A 22,624-nucleotide genomic window follows, 5' to 3' on the forward strand; every position below is an offset into this window, starting at 1 on the left:
AAAAACATTCTGGCCAACAGTTTCCTTAAAATTTTTAGAGTGATATAGCCAATTTTTTCAAAATCAATTCAATGTTTTGAGCTTGAGGTAAACATATTTTTGGCTGTTTAAATTAGGAAATATGTGTGGGGTTGGCGATTTCATGACCAGGTAAGAAAAGAAAAAGTTAATTCACAAAGAGGGCTTTCTCTAACAAGTGAGATAAGAAGCAGTTTATTATACACACTCTTTCTTTTAAATCATATTGGATCTGAAATAAATAGAGAGTGTAGGAGTTTTCCAGGGTAAACTCAGTTTCACTCTCTGATAAATCTGCCCATAAGTATATGCAGATGGTATATAAGAAAACAAAGCCTTTAACTGCCTGTGAATGAAACAGACAAGTACTTATATGACAAGTTTCAAAATAATTTACTATTTAATTTCCCACCAGCCAACAGCATTCCAGACACCTGCTGCTCTGTACACTTCCTGTCACTTGCCATCTCTCACTGTCGGAGGAGCTATGCCATCTGTGCTTCTGAGCACATAGCCTCTGTTACTGAACAAGTGACCGCATGATGTGTAGAGCTGTTCACCAACGCAAAAGGTAGAATAGATTGACTTATCGTATGTACTGGGCTGCAGATTTCCACTAGTTGGGAACCTGAGCATTATGAAGAACCATACAAGTAAAATTGTTAAACACAATGAATAATATGAGAAGGGAAGGTTCTGTTGCTAGTCTGTTGCTAAGTATGCAATTTATTGCTTCAGGAGATCAGAATTTTTACTTAATAGAGTGTAGAAATGAGTGTAATTGCAAAACCTGCTGGACCTTCCATTTAAATTCTACCATGCTGTGACAGAGTACCAAACTTCTGCTGCCCTCCCTCTCAATAATTCCTCCTAGCAGTCTACATAACATATTTACTGAAAGGGGCTGAAACTGCTCCAAGCTTTATGTACTATAAGATTCTCTGATAATTGCTTTTTTTTTCATTAAAGATTTTGCCTGGCTCCAGTCACTTCATGCTGAGCAAAGTGGAAATCACCACAAAAACTATAATAGAAAGTCTGCTATAAAAAAACTAAAATAGGCCCCAAACACATTTTGCGTAGGGCAGCCAGCAGAAGGGACAAATGGTACAGCTGTAGGTAATATGGCTACAACTTCTGTCATCAGAAAAACAGTGATGTTGGTATGTATAGACTTATAGAGCAATAACATTATTCATATGTATTATTTAAAACTCAAAGAATAATAACATAAACAACTAAAAAGGCATACCCATTCAAGAATATTTGCTCACTTACACCTTCTAATGACACACCCAGGACCATATTACAACAGGATGACCTGCAAAGTTTTCAAATGGTAGGAAATCTTATTCATGCACCAGAATGGGACACTTGATACCCATTTCCATGCTCTGGCTACACAAGTAGATTGTGAGGAGAAATGTGGGGACTGCAGTGACATTTTTGAAGTGCAGAATGGAAAGTGAAATATAATTGCCTGCCCTGCCTGTATGCCTAAGGCATAGAGGAGCAGCAGGTAGTATATGATTGACAGCTGAGACTTTTAAACGATATTATAACAGGTATGAATGCTTTTTTAAAAAAAGAATTTGGGTTTCATGTTTTATTTGAAAATTACTTTTATTATAAAGCTTTATATGTCTGGGTGACAGGTCCCTTTTAAGTTACTAACAATGTTTTGTGCCCTAAATTGAATTTTCTATGGGACCCAGTAACAACTGTTTACAACACTAACTTCCATGATGAAGTTCTTATTCTTTGCTTATGTACAGCATTGGATTGGACGATTGACGATGACGATTACTTTGCCAAAAATTTGCTGCAGTCGAAAATTCACCAAATGCATTTTTTTTGGTGCATGTGCTTTTTTTTGACGCTCATCCTTTTTTTTTCTCCCATAGGCATAATTTCCACGGCAAAATTCTGCAAAAAAATTTGCTTATCCCTAGTACAGCTTTGTTAAAGTAAATAAAGATTCAGACCTTTTGAATATAATACTGTTCAGGATCTTCAATCTAGGATCCAGACATGCTTAATGCCACGCTTATTTTGTGAAGCACTTTTGATATTTAAATAACTTGCCTGGTAAAAATAAAATCAGCAATTTTTTATATTTACAGGTATGGGACCTATTATCCAGAATGCTGGGAAACTGGGTTATTCCGGATGATTAATCTTTCATTAATTTGGTGTGTCATACCTTAAGTCTACTAGAAATTCAATTAAACATTAAATAAGATAATCACCTAACTCATCAGCCAAGTGCCTTCTAAGATTTAATTTCCAATCTGCAATTGCTTTTTGTTATTCATTTATTTTCAGTTATTTAACTTTTTCTAATGTCGCTCTCCAGTTTTTAATTTCAACAGCTACTTGGTTACTAGGGACCCATTAGCATTGTGATAATGAATTGTACCTGAACTGTGAGTTAATGCATTTCCACTGTGGCATTGTTAGTTGTTAAATCAAGAGTTTGTTCTTTAAGGACCGTTGGCTACCAGCAAAAAAAATTGTATAGAAATAAGTGCATTTTAAAAAACTCCTCTGAGTAAATGTGGCCCCAGTTAATGCTTTCATTACTAGCATAACAGCCCATGCAGGGGTTGGTAACCTAGGTGACAAGTGTTAAGGGTACATTTGCATAAAGAATCAACTACAAATCTGCTATCAATATGAAGGAAGATATTCTGCCTATGGGTCTTAAATGAATCACTGCATGCAGGTTTGAATTTCTCATGGTTCAGAAGGCTAAAGCAGCTGAATTAGTCAGACATTTATAGCTAAACAAGACTTCTGCTTTATGATAGACCACTAGCCTTAATTGTAGGAATAAAGCACAGCATGCAACCGAATAATTAGCTCTTTCCTTTTCTTAATATAAACATCTTTAAAGCTTGAATGCCCTCCTTTTCTGTGCAATTAGAACTTCATCATATGTTGTATAACCTTGTTGCCAGTGGCAGCAGGCTTCATACATCATCAAAGAAATGTCTTAAAATACAAACAAATACGTGCATTAGATGATGATATGGTTTGGCCTGTGTACCGGCAGTTACATATTGTACTAGGTCTGCTTCAAAGGAAGAAATGGAGGCCACAGAGCTCAATGTTTAAGATTAAGTGCAGGATTATCAGTTGATCTATGATCCAAACAGATGAAATATATTTTTTTACCTTTACTTTTGTATAAATGTTTTTCTCTTCATTGATGTGCTCCAGAAACGCAACATAGAAGACCAGCAATGACGTATATATTGTGATAAAAAAAATCAGATAAGGTAAAACAAAAACAAGGCATAGGTTATCTCTTATCAACAATATATTCCAGGATTCTTCAGGAATTCTTCAAGACTTTAGTTTATCACCAAGTCATTTAAGCTCTCTACCATAGATTGTGTTTAACAACCTACAAGCCCAGACAGAATTAGTGGAATGTCAAGAGAACTTTTTTAAAATTAGCATGGTTATATAGTTAGTTTCTTTTAAAATTACACTTTATATCTTTACATATTTTTACATCCTGATGTTTAGCATGTTAGCAATCATGTAATATAACCATACTTTTTCAGTATTTTTTTAAATTTTTTTTAGCTTCTATTTCCATTTGCACTGCTCAAAGTTGTTTTTATCTACCTAAATGGTTTAAAATGTTTTTACGTTTTCAAAGCTTCTAATCTACAACATCATATCTCCCACACATCATTAGGTACCAATGTAAAACACCCTAAATATGAATGCCTGGAGTCCACTGAACAGTTTAAGGCTCAAAATGTATACAGTAGGTTTACCTAAGCATGTGGCATATAGGGGCCCCCATTCAAGCTAGAAGTTCTTTAATTCTAGATACTGCAAAATCAACACATGGGGGGGGCGCAAAGGTATAAAAAAGTACATTCATCCCAGAAAACCATATATTTTCAGGAAACTACACATTCCCACAAATCCAAATTGGGTATGCATGTCTTTCTACTCCAAAGCACCAAGCTGCAAACCTTTCCTAAATTTGGCGATTTTGGTGACATTTCCAAAAATCAACTCAAAACTTCCACCCTACAACATCTCATCTCCCACATACTATTAGGTATCAAGATAAATCACACTAAATATGAACGACTGGGGTCCACTGAACAGTTTTATGTCCAATATGTATATGTTTACCTAAGAATGTGGCATATAGGGGCCCAAAAATTAAGACACCCCCATATGGTCTGTTATTTTAGGTACTGCAAAATCAACAAATTAAAATGATTTTTTGAGGGGCAAAAATAGAAAAAAGTACGTTCACCGAAGAAAACCATATATTTGTGGAAAGGAAACTACACATTCCCCCAAATCCAAATTGGTATGCATGTCTTATTACTCCAATGCATCAAGCTGCAAACCTTTCCTTAATCTGGTCATTTTGGAAACTTTTCAAAAAATCAACTCAAAACTTCAACCTAAATATTGACGCCAAGGATCTACTGAACAGTTTGATGCACAACATTCATAAATATACCAAAGCAGCTGGCATATACTGACCACAAATGTAAACTGTGCATATTTTCTCGGCTGCCCTATACTGTATGTGCATGTGAGTGTGTACATATGTGGAAAACAAAAAAGTCAGAAAAGCAACAACCTAATTATAATAAAACTAGTCATATGTACTGTGTATATTTAAATGCATGTAGGTATTTGTAAATGTGTAAAAACAAAAAAAGGGCACTTACCGTTTCTAGGTGAAGCAGTCCTGGGGGGGGTCCTTTGCAGAGCTGGAGGTCCAGATCATTGAGCAGGAGGGTCACATCGCCAGGAAGTGTCCAGGAAGTGTGTGGGCAGAGCATCACAAGGTCCTACGAGGAGGAATTAAAAACTTGGCGCCTGCGACAATTGCGTCGCTGGACCTGCATGGCAGCCCCCTTGGATCGTTGCCTAGGGGCTTGTGGGCTCAAAGGACTCACTGCATGACGCCGCTAGTACATCGAGTAAGCTCTTAACTGCTCAACACGTAGGTACTATGTGCTTGACAGTCAAAGCATTTTCCTGCCAGCATGTAGTACCGACATGCTTGCCAGTTAAAGGGTTAAAGGATATTACTGTCTGGCCCTGGAAGGTATAGTGTTCTGGAAGGAACAGACAAGCCAGGCAATCCATTCCATTAGTCCAGTTTGCATGTTTGAGTTTCCAAAGAAAGGCTGTCCTGTTAAAATGAATTTAATTGTAGTGAGAGTGTTTGGAAGGTCTCTCAGAGCAGGGCACAGATCAGGAAGGTTGCCTCTGGATTAACTAGCAACTAGGCAAGTTAAAATAGAGTTAAAAGGTTGAATTTGATGGACATGTTTCTTTTTTCAACCTAACTTACCTATCTGTGTTAGGAACACCAGAGGACCGGGTGTGCTGCCTGCCACTGCAAGGAGCAGAAGGAGACAGTCAAAAGTAATTGAGGAAAACTGGAAGGTGAGACAGATCAGAAGCTCAGATCAGAAGCTGGTGAGCTGATACCCCAGGAGGGTAGAGTCAGCAGGGTTTAGTGAGAAGCCCAGAATATTCCTGAGTGCGGAAGTCACCCTGTATGGTGAGAACCCCAATGTGGGGAAAAGTCTTAAATGTGTGCTGTTGAAACACTGATGAACTGTGTTCCTGTGACTTTATGTTGGGAAGAGATTGTCTGAATAAGCCTGTCTTTAAGCTTCTGATCCTATGCTTACTTGTCATAGCCAATTTCCCCCAAAATTAAGTGCACAAGCAATCAGCTTATCACAATATATATATATATATATATATATATATATATATATATATATATATATATATATATATATATATATATATACACACACACAGAAGAGAGTGCAAACTTTTGAGACATCTAAGAGCTTGCTAAAATAGAAATGGGAGGACCCACATAATTATAAATAATCTTAAAAATGTTAACAAAAAGATCTGAGAACCTACTTATGGCAACATACAGGTATTTCCTCTATTCAACAGGATTGTAAACACCCACACTTAAACATACAGTATCAACCCAATATACAGATATGTTCAAAATCGGCTGAAGTGGTAAATGAAAAAATCTTCTGCAAACATGTATTCTTAAAACAAAGGCAAAGAAACCGGTAATTTAAATAATAGGCTAAACCAAATAGCTATATATCTACTGTTTACTCAAACAATAATCTTGAATTGAGATCTCTCTAGAGGAATGTTCATTTCTTTCTGCAGTAAACCCTACAGTCTGATCACATCTAGTGTACATGCAATAGGTGATTATTATCAAAACCTACAATTTGGAGTTGCACTGTGTGCTGTGTACAATAACACAAGTACAACCATTTTAACTGTGCACTTGCCTAGAAGATTCTATCCATTTTCTACATCGATAATAATATTTCCAATTGTATGTCAAAATACATAACAATTTTCAGCTTCCTACCAAATATTACTTCTCAGATTGCCTTTTACTTTAGCATAGAACACTCTTAAGCTGAAATCAGTGTTCCCTTTTTTCTCTTTCCTTCGTTCTTACACATATTCTGACATATAGAATCATTCCACAGAGGAACTATGCAGACTAGTGGGATGCCTTGGCATGGATTTGCTTTTTATACATATACCAGCAGATGTAGACTGTTCTGTAAATCACATTTCTGAGAAATATGCAAAATGTCCCTGCTATGTCTATTTCAGGGGATTTAGGATGGGTTTCAATACTTTTCAACAGGTAAAAATTAGGGTGAAAATTAGGACAGCAAAACAAAACAACAATAATAATTGCCATACTGTTTAAAATGAGGGCATTCTAATTTCTGGGAAATGCTCCATTAAATGATTATCACCTTTTAGACATTAGGGCTTTGTCCAAAGTGCTTCTGTGGCTTTCTTACTTTCACCGATAAAGACACCAATTGAGAGGTATGAGAAATTAAAAAAGCTCAATTCTTTTGTGCAGGGGTGCAACAACAGGACAAAAAAACCCAGAATCGAATTATTGCCTCAAAATATGTAGCTAGCCTGTAAAGTCCTGAGTAATGTGAACATATTGCATTACCAAAAGTTTAGAGAGAAAAGATTATTTTGTGAAAGTTATAGTCATACCCCAGGAGATTTGTCATATTCAGAGTTCTTACTACATCATGCCCATGTTTGTCATTTATAAATAAGCTACATTTACATCTACATTATTACTATAGGGTGTTTGTGTATCTTTATGTACAGTATTACTTAAAGAGAACCTCATGTATCATATTTAATAAATGCTAATCAGTCAAACAGTCATAACAGCCCATGCTGTAATCAACAATTCACATCAACAATTAAAATTGATTGCCTTACTGCAGGTAGAAAAATGTGAGTAAATATCTGATTGGTTGCTATACATACTGCAATAGGTTAAATGTGATCATTTTTGTTTCAAAAGGGCACCTAAAATAAACTATATCTTTCAGACATTGGGGCCTATTGCATTAATTTTGTGCTACTAACATTCTTTAAATTTACCCTAGCATCCTAGAGAATTTAGTTAAGCAAAAAAATCATCAACTTTAAAGGGACTCATTTGTATGTAAGCAATATTATATCCTGACTTGTTGATTAAGGGTTCCTGAGCTAAAATACCTAAAATTACAGCATTCTGTTACTGAGCACATTCATTATAGTGAGAGTGTTGTTCCAAAGTGTCTCTAGATCTGTTCACTTTAAAAGTGATCATGATCCAATGATCATTAGGATATTGATTTAGCACTGTCCAATCTAAAGACACATTTTTATTCTATGAAAACGACATCTACTAGCAAAGCAGTTTCTCAGTCTGCCCTTGTCTTCTTCATCTGTACTTTGTTTCAGGATGTCCTTACGAAAGGACAGGATCGATAAGCAGCTGAGGTATATGCACCTCTGCAACTGACTGCTTTATCTACTATTTAAACTTTATAAGAGGTGAGTAACCAAAATGCTATTGTTGATTTTTTTGATTATTGTTCTCATAAATCCTAACCCCTTATTTCAGTTGATGTTACATAGTTACATAGTTTAATTGGGTTGAAAAAAGAAAAAGTCCATCAAGTTCAACTCCTCCAAATGAAAACCCAGCATCCATACACACACCCCTCCCTACTTTTACATAAATTATATATACCCATATCTATACTAAATATAGAGTTTAGTATCACAATAGCCTTTGATATTATGTCTGTCCAAAAAATCATCCAAGCCATTCTTAAAGGCATTAACTGAATCAGCCATCACAACATCACCCGGCAGTGCATTCCACAACCTCACTGTCCTGACTGTTGAAAACAAAATAGCACCTCAGTGTGGACACATTGTTAAAGGGGTAGTTAACTTTTATTATTTTTTAGAATGGATAATTCTAAGCATCTTTACAATCGGTTTGCATTTTTCATAGTTTTTTAATAATTTACCTTCTTCTTACTCATTCCAGCTTTCAAATGGGGGTCGCTGACCCCATCTAAACACAAATGCTCAGTAAAGCTACACATTTATTGTTATTGCTACTTTTAATTACTTTCTATTCAGGCCCTCTCCTATTCATATTCTAGCCAAATCAATGCATGGTTGCTAGGGTAATTTGTACCCTAGCAACCAGATTTCTGAAGCTGCAAACTTGAGAGTTAGTGAATAAAAAGCTAAATAACTGAAAAAAACCATAAGAAAAAGTGAAAACTAATTGCAAATTACTTCAAAATATAACTTTTTACGTCAAACTAAAAGTTAATTCAAAGATGAACAACCCCTTTAATTATCATGCAAATTTTTTCCTAGTTTTTAGTAATGAGTAACATTTTTCGCCAGGTATGGATTTGCGGCCAATTTCTACATTTCACTATCAATGGATATACATACAAAATTGTAGCAGAAATTTGCTGTGACATTTTTTTGTGTGAAGAAAAAGACTACTGTGCTGAAAAAGTTGCTGCAGAAAAAGTTGTTACAAAAAAAACTCCCATTGACTTCAATGCAGTTTGGGACAGATGCTCCCATTTGCTCTTCTGCCAAAACTGCTCTTTCTGTCAAGGTAGGTTGTCTGAATCATAGTCATTAGACTTCTCTTTTGTTTCTCTTTAGCTCTTCACTTTCTTGTGCTCAGAAAGCATTCAGGATAGTGCATAGAACGTACAAAGTAAATTGCTCACATGGTTTTGTATAAAGGGCAATCATTCCCTAGCTATTTTAACTTGTGCATTTAATTTCAAATACATACTACTTTATATAAGTAATGATTCCTCTGTCAAAACATTCTTCAGAGTATATGCATCTAGTAACAAATAAGCTAATGGCATTTATATGCAGACAACAATGACCCCAACATTCGCCCCTGTGGATCAACACTAGTAAAACCTCAACATGATAAACTGCATCAATAAATTACCCTTCTTTTACCTCTTCCTGTATCTACTCACATATTTGATTTCACATGATGTATCTGACTGAATGTGCTTTTCAGATTTAAATTGTGACAAGGCATACCTGCATTCCTGATGTCAATATGTTCGATGGGTACCTGAAAATATTATATAGTAGGTCATGATTGCAGGTGCTTTGACTGCAAAGCAAATTAATCAGAATGATCCAGATATCAAGCCACACAAGCCCTATAACACCTGTTGGCAGGGATGAAGACAACTAATCAGCTAAGACAGCATGAATTGCAAAAATGAAAGATTTGTTCTTGGTCAAGGCCATTAGGGAAAGTACAGCTATCAGCAACACTTTATTTTTTATAATGGGTACAAATGCTGTGTTTTTTTTCAAGGCCTACAGTTACTCTATTATATATGATTCAAAAGGATGTGGAATTAGAACATGAGTTAGCATCAATTTTTCAATATCTTCATTGGCTATACGAGGCTTCATCCAACAGTTTAAGAAGCAGATTTTGTTAAACATAACTGTTGCTCAATATTTGTAGATGTGTATTTAATGTGCTGCAATTACTCCATTTTGAATGACAGATGTGCTTGAATGAAAGACTGTCAATCCAACCTATACTCCTCCACACATTTCTGATTGGAAAGACTCTCATGGGGCAGATTTATCAAATGTTGCTTTGTTTTTCCTGGTAAAATTGTACCTTTTTCCCCACTGGTCAAATTTCTTTCACATATATGAAAGGAAAGCCCTGGAGCTATAAGCGCAGGAGCTGCATGATAAGGGATTTGAATAACCAGCAGCCAAATTATACTGGTTATATTTGAAGAGTGTCAGAATCAGATTCAGCTGTGATTGGGTGAGAAGGAATGAGTTAAGGCAGGGGAAAGCTCTGCTGGGGGTGGAGAAATAGAGGGATGTGATGTCAGGGGAAGAAGCAGTTCACTTCCTTATCTTCTGAACAGGTTGAAACATAAGACAGAACTCTCTCTTTTATATAGTGTAATGTTATTTGCTGCAGTATATACACATTAACTCCTCAGTATTCTGCTGGTGTTGGGGTAGAACTATTTGGGGGGAGAGAGAGAGAGAGAGAGAGAGAGAGAGAGAGAGAGAGAGAGAGAGAGAGAGAGATTGAGATTCCACTTTGAGTTTATGATGGAACATGTGGCAGAGCTCTCTCTCTTTTACAAAATGTTATTAGCTACAGTATAAAAGACATTAACTTCTCACTATACTACTAGCTTTTGCAGTTAATTGCACTGTAGTTACTGAGGCAGCATGGAAGTCAGCCTGGGCCCTTAAGGCATCCTCTTTATTACAGTATATAGAAATCCAGCCTGTGGCACTGGGTAGCTGCCACTGCAACTTAGAGTATACAGAGAGTGGGAACTTAGAGTATACAGTGAAAGCAGTGTGGCTCAGTCAGGAATAGGTGTGAAGCCTGAATTTAATAACTTTCTTGGGCTTTGCTTTATTAATTCTGCCTATTACACAGTATTTCTATCATATTTACATGATTCAGCAGCCTGTTGGATTTTGACTTCTTATTTTATTAAGGCTTGGATTTCATCTCTATATACATGATTAATCCATGCAGAGCTTACAGGATAGCTACTGTATATATGCACTTGTACAGCTGCCCTGTAGTCAGTCACCCGGTCAATCACCGGGCTCTGTATGCACAGTACTGAAGTAGTTCTATTATGTATATACTGTATATATTAGAAGTCACCTTGGAATTCCATGACCTGTATAAAAACACTCAGTCTGCGTGTTGTATGTAGAGATAGAGGGATTACATTATAATTGTAACTGGTAGTGTATCATGGAGAACCCGCACACAGAAGCTTCAACTTTTTGGAGCAGATGTAACATTTCCTTAATTTCTCCACAGAGGATAATATGCTGCTACTGGAACCTACATATAGCAAAATTCTCTGTTAGTATGTCTAGTAGGTTTCCAGATACCAATATATATATATATATATATATATATATATATATGTGTAATTATATACAGTAAAACAGAGTCTGCTTATTGTAGCTTGGAAATATATATATATATATATATGTATGAGAATATAGCATACAGCACTGTAAGTCTCGCAGTGCCTGGGGTAGGTATATATATATATATATATACTTGGGTTGTCAGCCACAGTACCCGTAAAAATACGGTCGGAATACTTGCCTTGGGGGCCTGTGGCCAGAGTTGATACTGCTAAGTAGTTGACTGGTAATGGGGCAGGCTATTGTCCCGCAGGAGTGGTGACAATTGGTTGCCTGGTTACACTTGCCCATCCGATGCCTAATAGTTGGGTGGCTGGCATGTCAGGTAGCCCAGGAACTTGGATTGCACAATGTCGCTTGCAGTCACAGCACTGAGCTTGTATACCAGTTGGGGTAAATGCAATTTCACCATATCTGTGCATTTATATAGAATTCAGCAACCCCCAAAATTAAAGCATATAGGGCCTGCTTATTGTAGCCTTCCTTTATGTTCTGGGGTAGAGGTAGGTTTATAATATTTATGTATTTAAGTTATCATTTAGCTCCCCTGCACAATGTGAGCCTTCATTTTCATAGTGCATAAAGCAGTTCCCCATTGTCGATATAACATTTGATGATCATATAGCAACCCTTTAAGATTACAGCTTTTGGACATACTCAGTGCTATATTTTCGGACTGTTGCACTGCTGATTTATATATTTATATGTATGCAGTTCCTTTTGCCAAGTACTGCTTGTCTGGCAGTCACTTGTCACTTATTACCTCAAGTCGTGGGTAAGAAGATATTAATTTCTGTATTTTATGACAGCATATTGGTATGTTATGCTTAAGAATGGGGTAGTTATCTGTTTGTTTTTGTAAACCCTGCATATTATGGATCCTGCATATGTTATGTTACCCTGGATAGCATAAGGGAACATAGTAAAGCAGTTAACACATTTAGAGACTGTATCTAATGTACAGCTAATGAACAGTTGGTAACTTGTTAAAATAATCATCTGACTAGCAGGACTGCTTTTCAGCTTTGTGTCACTACTCTAGTTATGGAATCCTATATAAGGAGTAAAGGTACTAGCAAGAGAGAAACTAATAGCCCCCATCCCAGTCATGACAAGGTTATCAGTTATTTTTTTTTGCGGCTAGTTGTCACTACAGTGACCATAATATCAAAGCTTAAAGAAGAAGGAAAGGCTTTGTGCACTTGGGGTGCCAAATGTTAGGCACCACAAAGTGATATATTGACTTACCTGAAACCCAATGCCGGTGCTGAACCAGCCCGGGGGTTACACCTGTGAGCACCATGGAGCATCCTCTTCCGTCTTCCTCTTTCTTCGCGTACAGAGTGGATTAGCAGCTACAGGAGCAGCATGGTACATTACCCTCTGAGCCAGGCATGTACTGCTGGGGGGGGGTCTCTACAGAGTGGGCTGACCTGTCCTCCATTATTATTAAAAGAAAAAAGTTTGGTATCCAGGATGGAATCAAATTGCCTTTGAAAGTCTGCGTAAGCGTCATAGTATACCACATGGGCAGAGTAAATGCTAATTTATGAAAAATAATGAAATGATTTCCTAGGTCAAGTCTTCTGGCCCAGTTGTTTTGGTTTTTGTGCTCATCCAGTTGCTTAGCAGGCAACCTAGTGGTAAGTTCATCTTGCTTTAAACTGTCCAAAAATCTACATCCACAGGATGTAGGGTGGCTGGCTTTGCCGGCAATTGCACATGGTCATATATTATATTATTTTAAATGTATTTCAATAAAGGAATGCATTTATTTGTGTTTTTGCATACATATGATATTAAAACACACATATTATAGGGCTAATGGCCCATTTTATTCCATCCTGTGGTATAGTATGTTTGATACAAAGAAAATGTCCTGTATATTTTTTGAATATTTAATTTTTCATTCCTTTTCTATGTTTTATTACCTAATAAGCAATAGTTATAAAATTATGGTGGGGACAAACCCAACTGAAGGTTTTCAGTTGGGCTCATTGTAGCAGTAAGACCTTGCCAGAGTACTGCACAGGTAAATTTAGAAGAGGGAGAAAGGAGGTTCTCTCCTGTGACTGCGCAGTGGGTTGATACCAAGGCTACTAATGCTTGTGCTAGGTGACAGTCTGCTTGGATTTCCTATCATCGAGACACTGCAGATTCAGGACCGGCAGCAGGGTTGCTGAACTTCTCTCATGGTGGGAAATGCAGCTCTTTCTGGTAGCAGGGTTTAGGGACATTCTCTCTGTAGGTAGAGGCAGTCTAATACTCGGTGGTGGATATAATGACATTGTGATGATCTATAGTCTTCACTTAGGAACAGCAGAGCATAGTAGCAACCTCTTATTGAATTCTGTCTTTGAATATTGCTATGGGTTAGACTGGTAAGGTCCTATTCAATAAAATTATTCAATAAAATGTGAGTAAATGCTGTAACCATTTTACCCCATTTCTTGCTCCTGGTGTTTCATTAAGGAATGTAACAATGGGGTTCAGTGGGATGGCTGAGGGTGAAGGATCAATCAAGGAGTCCTTTTGTCAAGCTTTTTACAAAATTAACTTTTAGTTTCCTTCTAAAATGTCTCAGAACTTTTCTTCAGACTCAGTTAAATAAAATAAACAACTTTTAATGATCTAGCTCATTTATCTGATCTTTTTCCATCTTTCTCTTCTTCTTTTAATAGCCAAAAAACTTCATTCATGTTATCACAAACTTTCAAGTCTGCTCCGATATCTTTCAGTCGACCTGAGTGAAACGTTTTTTTTCTGTGGGAAATTTATCACAATTCAAGTCAAACTTTTTCATTCAGGAAAATGTGCTAGGAAAGGCATTATAAATATGGGAACATTTCTTCATAAACTGATTTTTTTCTCACTGGTTATAAAATATGTATAGAAAGCAGTTTTTCCTGACCTTTGAAAACCTGCCACTATCTTCCAATATACCTTTAACTATGCCAAATCGTAATTTTTGTTTCATAGGACATCTAAAAGGACCTACTCAATTTGGCATGGCTTTTAGCATATTAGTCGGGGTTCACAGAGCCCCTTTACTACAGCAAATGACCTGAGAAACATAGATTGTATACAAATTTCATACATACACATGGGGTTATAATTGTATTGTCATGGTATTGCTCCATTGTTTATATTTTACCTGTTTGTATGGGCACCTAGACTTTCTATCTGCTAAATTATACAATATTTAATAAGATGAGCAATTCAGTACATACATTTGAAATGTAGTTATATTTTTTAGGGTAAATATTTCCTGAAATCTAAACCCAATATAATGAGAAATATGGGTAAAAGACGAAAGCATGAAAAAGTCTGAGCTCAGTATTTATTATATAAGGAAATAGAAGTTGCATTCATTATATTTTATTGACAGTCTGTGTGTAAAGTTATACACAGCATAATATATCAGTTTCCTTGATTTGAATCCAGAATAAATTATTGGAAACTATTTTTCTTTCTTTCCATGAAAATAGAATGTAAAAGCATGGAATTTAATTAGGCTTAATTAAGTCAAAATAATTGGCAGCCTCTCGCTTGTGCATACAGTGTACCTTTTCTTATTCAGAACAGCAGTTTTCAACATTTCGTTGGTTAGGTGAATTTTTGGAGACAACTAATTGTATGTATAAAATGCACCATGGGAACAGGGAAGAGTGAATTTTTACAATATTGTTTTCTCAGCAGTAATAAATCCTCTCTTTTGTGACACAATGCTTTGCAAAGTGTTAGATAATCAAACAGCTTGTTTTCATATTTTCCTCTATGAAGCAATTACCAGCGATTTCTGAGCAACTATTTAGCAAGCTTTAGTAAACAACTCAATTTACTTAAAACAAGTACTTGCCCTTTCTCAGCTCTTTTATAATTTAGAGGTTGCAACTACATCTAACAAAAGTGGTGATCTGTTGATACACATTATACTTGACTTTTTTGGCATATATATATATATATATATATATATATATATATATATATATATATATAGATAGATAGATAGATTAGAATAGATAGATATATTGTAAATAAAAGTATCCTGTCAGGCATAAGAGCGGGCTTTTTGCCACTCCACAGACAGTGGGGCCTTGAACCAATTCAATAGGGTAACTATGCAAAGGTGTGGCCATGTGATTAAAATATGAAGTATATGGATCCAGATTTGTACAATTCAATATTTGAGATATAAAGAAAACAGATTTTGTTATATTTTATAGCTCAGAATAGCACTGGGCAGTGTATAGCCCCCATGTATATAATTTAATTCTATTTTGAACATTTGTATAACAGAAATCAGGTAACAAAGACGTTCTCAGGTGTCCAGGTGTTATCTCTGGAAGCATATTAGTGCATCTCTTCCTGGGAGTCAATTTAATTTAGATAGAGTAAAATAAGTTTAGCCAAAGGAATCCAGTTTATCTTGAAGGGGCTGTTCACCTTGCAAAGTCTTCAGTTGTTTCAGATGCACCAAAAATAAATAAAGCAAGAAATGACTGATTATTCAGAGAGACTGGAGTGACAGTATTTGTGACAGTATGTCTGCCCCCAAAATATTTACAGGCACAGTATCAGAAATCAACAAATATGTTACAAGTTCTAATTGCCCACCCACTCTTACAGATATTTGTTTAGTTTCTTTCATTTTGATGTGTTTACCACCCAGCCCCACATTGTTATTATGCATTAGGTTCTTAACTTCTGTATTTGCTTCATCACATTCTGTTTAGATACCCTTTCAAGTCTTTATACTCATCTATATACTTTTTAATTTCATCCCTTAACTGGTCAGTTCGAATTTCCTCTCCAGTTTTGGGTTGTTTGTCACCTTTTATCATAGAGAACAAAATAGTTAAAGCAACTTTATTATCAGGATTATCTTGATTATCTAATATGTTGCCATGTGGCCAGGAGGCAGGAATCTTCCCTTTGCTTGCGTATCTATATGTGCCATTATAAAAAAAAAAAAAAAAAAACATGTTACAATCCTTTTTGGCTTTTTCCTACCTTCTGTTAACCATGTTTTTGCCTGACTTTCCAAACCCTTCTTCTTGAGCCACTGATCATGGGTGCTGATTAGAGTCTCCCAAAGGTCCGTATCTAATCTGCTTGTCTCGGGTAATCCTGTTTTTTTTATAGATGTCCTTAAAGGGCACCGTAACCCAATTCCCATGATTTTGCTCCATCCATTCCATTGCTGTATGCCCAGGAGGATCAGACACCACCTCCGGAATGGGGTGTCCACGATGAGGCAACCAATTGCCCATCTAAACGAGGCCGGTCGACCAATTTACTAACAATTCCCCACGACCCTCTTTGAACTTTACCTCTTGGAACAGTTTTCAGACAACTAGGTCGTATCTTCAACTAGGTCGTATCTTCTCAGGCAACAGTAACTCCTTCTCTAAATCTGTACTATGTACTTTCACTGTTTCACGTTCCCCAAACAATCTTATTCTATGCATATACTGTTACCACTGATAAAGATAAAAAAGTAGATAGAGGGCTAGTAACTCTCTATTAAGATAGTGTAGTGTTAGGTGGAAACTTACAGTTTTCTTAACAATCACTGTTTATTTGTTTGCTAAACTTTATCTTATCCTTGTGATTATATTTCAGGAACGGTAAATACCAGTTCCTGCATACAAACTTTGATTCAGAAAAGCAGCCTAGCTTAAAACCAAAGTTCAAAGTAAACACGTTTTATCAATACGAGATAACACTATGTAAATATGGTAGGGCAAGACAGAGAGAGAGATATGAGTGATTTAGACAGAAAAAACAGAGCGACAGAGAATCACTTAAATATAGAATACAGTGGTAACTTTTAAGGCACAATATATTTTCAGTTGTAACACGTTCTAGCTTGTACCTCCTGGCACCATTAAATCTTACTCAGCAACTTAATTACTTATATAAACTGTACAGTACAATATCATTCAATGCTTAACACTCTATGATGATATCATGAAACATAAAGCAAAACAAACACATTAAGGTATACGTATACTTAATTCCTGCAGCTGAGGTCCGTGGTCTGGAGCTTGTGATGTTCAAGACCACTCAGTTAGACATGGTAACACCTTGCAAGGAAATCTTCTAGGGCAAGCATCAAAAGGCTTACCTGCCGGCTTTGGAAGTTTCATTGCTAGGGTCACAGTCACTTGTGGTGGTCTCTTGGATCACGTCCAGTCCCAAATCTGGTGGTGCCATCTGTTCAGGTCATCCATAAGTACAAGAAGGGATGTCAGCTGCAGGATGATTGCATGCAAGAGAACAGACGTAGACCAGGAGTCTTATTTGTTCTGTTCTACCATATTGGTGGACAGACCGTTTATCTATAGGTCGAGTACATACAGAATTAGTTAATGATTATGCTTTAAGGTGGGTTAGGGTGGTTTCCCACCATAACCAATTAGAGAAGAGTATTTAGGTTTAGAAATAACAAATATGACATGACCGTTCACCTAGTTCTGTCTCATGGGTTTAGCCCTTGATTGGGGTATGATTAACTAGGGAATGTTTGCTAATCATGATAAGCAGGATGGAAGTTTGGGGACGTTCTACTCATGTCATGCTGACCTAGAATATTATAGAATATTATTCAAGAAAGAGACTTATCTTAAAGTGGTATACAGGCATATATTAGATATAGTATATATGTGACTGCAATAAAGGCTACCTTATCACAATATTGAAGTTTAAAGTTTTCACCATCACTTGTCTTCACAGAGAAGCTATGCATTAGTTAATACATGTCTTATCTTTGGCCCTGCTGAATCTAAATCCATATGGGGCCTTAAATATGATAAGAGAAAGGTATGTACAACACATCAAACATCTGCTCAGATAGTGTATCCCCCATTATTAGCAGGGCTCAAAACAAGATAACCTTCACGGCGACTATCATCTCAATTTTCCAAGTCTGGGAATTGTAGCTTTATTACATCTGGAATTTATTGATGTTTGCTTTCTCCATTGCTGCAGCTTGTTTGGTGGTGCAAATTCTTGCTGGAATTGCAGTATGTCCCATGTGCAAGTATCAGGTTGGATGTACGTAGTTGCTAATACTTTGTATGGAATTTATTGTAATGTTATTGCAATTCAGAAGTATTGTTGCTCCTTGAAACTTGATTCAACTGCAGTATGTCATTGTTTGTTTCCAAATCGATTTAAAGACTAGTAAATTAAAATCATGGCTGAAGTGTAATGTGTCACTGTGTTGTTGGGCTGCCCTCTAAGACCATGATGACTGATTGATCTGAAAAAGAATCAGACCTGACAGGGTGAATAGAGTTGTAATTTATTACATATTATGACTTGTTCTGATGTCTGATGTGCATTTCAACTATGCAGTCCAGAAGTGAATGCAAAAGAAAGTTGAATCTATTCACTAACAAAGTTTCAGTCCTAACTACATAGTCTTCCCAGTCACATCCAATTCTACTTCACTGAACTAAAAGAGAATTCTAATCACCAGTATTCAAGAAGCCTTAGGGTGAACAAGTGTGTTGTTGATTTTAGCAGGAAAAGATCTAAAACTAAGCTTATATATTATCTCACCAAATAACATGCTTAGCTAGATGATCAAAATGTTACTTTCTGCAAGTGTCTCCATAAAGACATGAAAGGTATTTGCCTAAAAAAGGTACTGTTTTTTCAGCAGATTATTGCAATGTGCTTCTTTTTAGCCATTAATATGTTCTATTTTTATTTTATACTACATATTTATTGTTAAATAAGTAGCACTCATGCACATGTTTAAGAAAAGCATTTCACTACTGCCATCATATTATTTTGAAGGATTCTGGGAGATGTTTTACCTGCAGTGGGAACCCCAAGCTAATAAACTGTTTTAGAAGAACATGATTTATCACCCTGTGTTATTACAAGTTTCCATGCCTTGGGAATATATAGCACCAGCTCCCAAACAAAGTGGATGTTTTCAATAAAGTATCTTAAACATACAGCAGAATAAATATGTAGTTCTTTATAAGGGTTAAAACTGGCCTTTTAATGAGGTTGCTGTTGGTTTAAAGGAGGCTGCTTGATAATTACATAGCAAGAATTTGTATTCTTAGTTTGCATATTTTGTGGTGGTGGTATAACTGTAAGCAGTATTAGTAATAGGTAATACACTGCAGCTCAGTTTGCATAGGTGACGCTTCCAGTGTCATAAAGGCATCAGTTAGTTAATTTATGTACACATTTACACACTATTATACCAGGTGAACGGAAACAAAAGTCACTTTTCTTACTACTTCCAGCCTTTGAACTCACATGGAATAATATCCTGTTACCCATCCCACACATCAAGCTGAATGCTATATTGCAGAGAAGTTCTATTGCAATAGCAATTCTTTGTAAGATGCCAAATAGATCCATATAGAATCTGGAGAAGAATAGATACAATTAGTACTCAAGGCCCTGTAATTTATTCATTTGTGCACCACATATACAGACCGGTAGATGGATTGGTACAAATGGTCATAAAGGTCTTGTAAGATATCTATTTGAACACCAAATAAAAAAGATACATACATACATAGAGTGCATTTGTATGCATAGATGTATTTTAATACAGGAAAATGGGAGCACAATTCCATTCGCAGTGTTGTGCTGAACCTGACTTGTGCTGAAGACACCAATCGGTCTTTAAATGAACCTTGTTATGTGAATACACAGAAACACAGGACGCATAGTAATGCATTCTAGGGCAAGAATAACACTGTATGATATACTTAGCCTCTGTGTGCCCATTCACCTCTTCTGCCAAGTTAAGGGCATATAAAGAACCAATACAAGCAGTTTTAAAAACCTATGAAACTCTAAACTGTCATTTAAAAAAACAATAGAGGATTTAATTTGCCCAGTGGAAGGATGGTGATTTAATCCCTGCTTATTACTGTGCGAGCAAGCTGCTCTGCTGTGTTATATTCCACAAAAAATATCAAATGCCACACAGTGCATTTTTTGCCATTATCAGTCATTGTCACAATCAATTCCACTTTGGGCATGCTGTTAGGGATCACCAATCAATATTTCAGTATTCCCAAGATGAATGTCAAATGAACTCACTGGAATCCACAGCTCTCATGATTAGTAGCAAGTGCAAAGGTTCATATTTAGATATATACCTTATGATAGATAGATAGATAGATAGATAGATAGATAGATAGATAGATAGATAGATAGATAGATAGATAGATAGATAGATAGACTTTAGAGATTCCCTAAAAGACACCTGCAGAGTAAAACATTCTAAACAAAAACAATCACCCAACAGGTACTGCACCTAAGAAGAGCTGAACCTGTTTATACATAATATATATATATATATACATATATTTACAACACATAGATACGTGGAGAAGTAAAGTCAGGGACTAAGGACAAGCACACATTTTAAAACAAGAGACTAACAGAAATTGTATCTGCACCAGTAGCTGCTAGTAAAGATCACAGTAAACATATATGCCCTGTAACAACAATAACAATTCACAGGTTGTATAGAAAAAAAAAACAGATGTGTTAGACATTCTTTATTACATTTTATATAAAAGCTGCATACACATACAAGTATCTATGGTGATTTTTTTTTCTGGAGATGCCATGCATGTCGTTTCAATGCAAACCTCCCCATTAGTCTGAAGTGAGGTCACTATGAGACCCCCACCCTGTTAGATTTCACCCTGTGCTTGAAGGGATGTACAAAACATTTCAGCTGCAAACAAGGAGTCTTTTCATAAGAAGCTTTGGCCATTTCACACTCCCCATCCCAGAAAATGACTGTTACTGAGATCTTATCACAGATCAGCTCTATCCATGCCAGTCATACAGGGCAGGCATAACATGGGATGGATGTACTGAATAGCTTGCACTGCAGCGTAAAGGGATGTTATTACACAGACCATGACCAGGGAGTGGGGGATTGCCATTCTATAAAGCAACTTCTAATGTCTGCAGTGCTTCATCTGCCACTAGTTAACCATCTGAGAGCAAGTTTCAAGCAGAATAACATCAGAAGTGCCTCACTGTATCCTGCAATGATCTCTTTCCTTTCATTAGAGAACATTTAATGTATCAGTCAGTACCTATTAACGTGTGTGGATTTTATAAGGTAACATTTGGAAATCATATAACTAGCCAATAAAAAAACACATAGAAAATGGTCAATGAAGATGAAGCAATAAATGTTGTGGAGAGCTTACAATCTAGGTGCTGTGCCAAAGAGCCACATGAAGCAGTCACTGCATCACTAGCATGATTTATTGGCAAAACATAGGAAGTGGCTGATATGGAAACATCTGTTCATAGCCCACACAGGCACATGCAGGTAACAGTGCTCACCGCACTTGGATTTTGTCACAATTTTTTTCCTGCAACAAGGTATAATCGACAAGCATCTCACATACCATAGCAAGATGTACTGTACCTAATAGGATCTGGTCTTATGAAAGCAAGTTACCCTCACATGGCTCCCAGGAGCAATGAGGGAGGCAAGGGCTGCCCTAGCTGTACACTTTGGGTGCCTACCAGGGAAAGCGAGGGAAGAAGAAGACGTGGTTCCTACCTTGCAGGAGGCAAAGAACAGCCAGCCCACTGAAGATAACCCAAGGAACCGAGTGCAGCATCCTTGCCTGCAGCCGCATGTCCATCCCGACAGTAGTGAGTGTGGCACACGAGCTCCTAGAAGAGACAGCAGCAGGAGCACTGATCCCAGCTCCGGCGGGACTAAGAAGGTTGTGTTTAATCCAGCAGGGGATTCAGGAGAAGAGCAGCAACACTGGTCTAACCTGACTTGTCTCTGATTAGCACAGCTGCCCCAACACACTCTGAGCTTCAGCTGCGGCAGCCCGCCTCCTGCACTGCTATAGGATGTCTGCAGTGCTTTCTCTTCTACTCTTTAACCATCTCACTGCAAGTTACAGGGACAATCACACCACAAAAGTGCCCGTTAATAACCTGCAGTGCTCTATTCTCTTTCAACAAGAAAACTGGGAGAATCAATAGCAATTCTTAACCCTTTCTCTGCGTGTCAGTTTTGATCAGTCTGGTAGCCAAGTGCATTTTTTCAACATTTTCTCTTCCTTCACTTTAGGGTGATTTACCTAGGAAAACTTTGAAACATTTTATTGGAAGCAACATAGATGTAAATGTGGTGTTCTTCGGTGATAAGATATATGATTCTAAACACATTCCAAATGACAAG

The 22,624-nt window shown here is 36.8% G+C and overlaps 1 protein-coding gene across 4 annotated transcripts in view; it reads right to left on the minus strand.

Moving 5' to 3' along the window:
- The window catches only part of ntm.L (neurotrimin L homeolog), a 712,676-nt gene extending 690,414 nt beyond the window's left edge, over window positions 1-22,262 (minus strand). The window contains exon 1 of one of the 4 annotated variants that reach the window (XM_041568484.1): window positions 21,986-22,262. In XM_041568484.1, the coding sequence (XP_041424418.1) occupies window positions 21,986-22,070 (85 nt within the window). In that variant the 5' untranslated portion in view covers window positions 22,071-22,262. The remainder of the gene's footprint in view (window positions 1-21,985) is intronic. The other 3 variants (XM_041568483.1, XM_018224492.2, XM_041568485.1) reach the window with 3 other exon arrangements.
- Window positions 22,263-22,624: the final 362 nt, after the last annotated feature.

The sequence above is a fragment of the Xenopus laevis genome, chromosome 7L, assembly GCF_017654675.1.
Source record: "Xenopus laevis strain J_2021 chromosome 7L, Xenopus_laevis_v10.1, whole genome shotgun sequence".
Classification (NCBI taxonomy): domain Eukaryota; kingdom Metazoa; phylum Chordata; class Amphibia; order Anura; family Pipidae; genus Xenopus; species Xenopus laevis.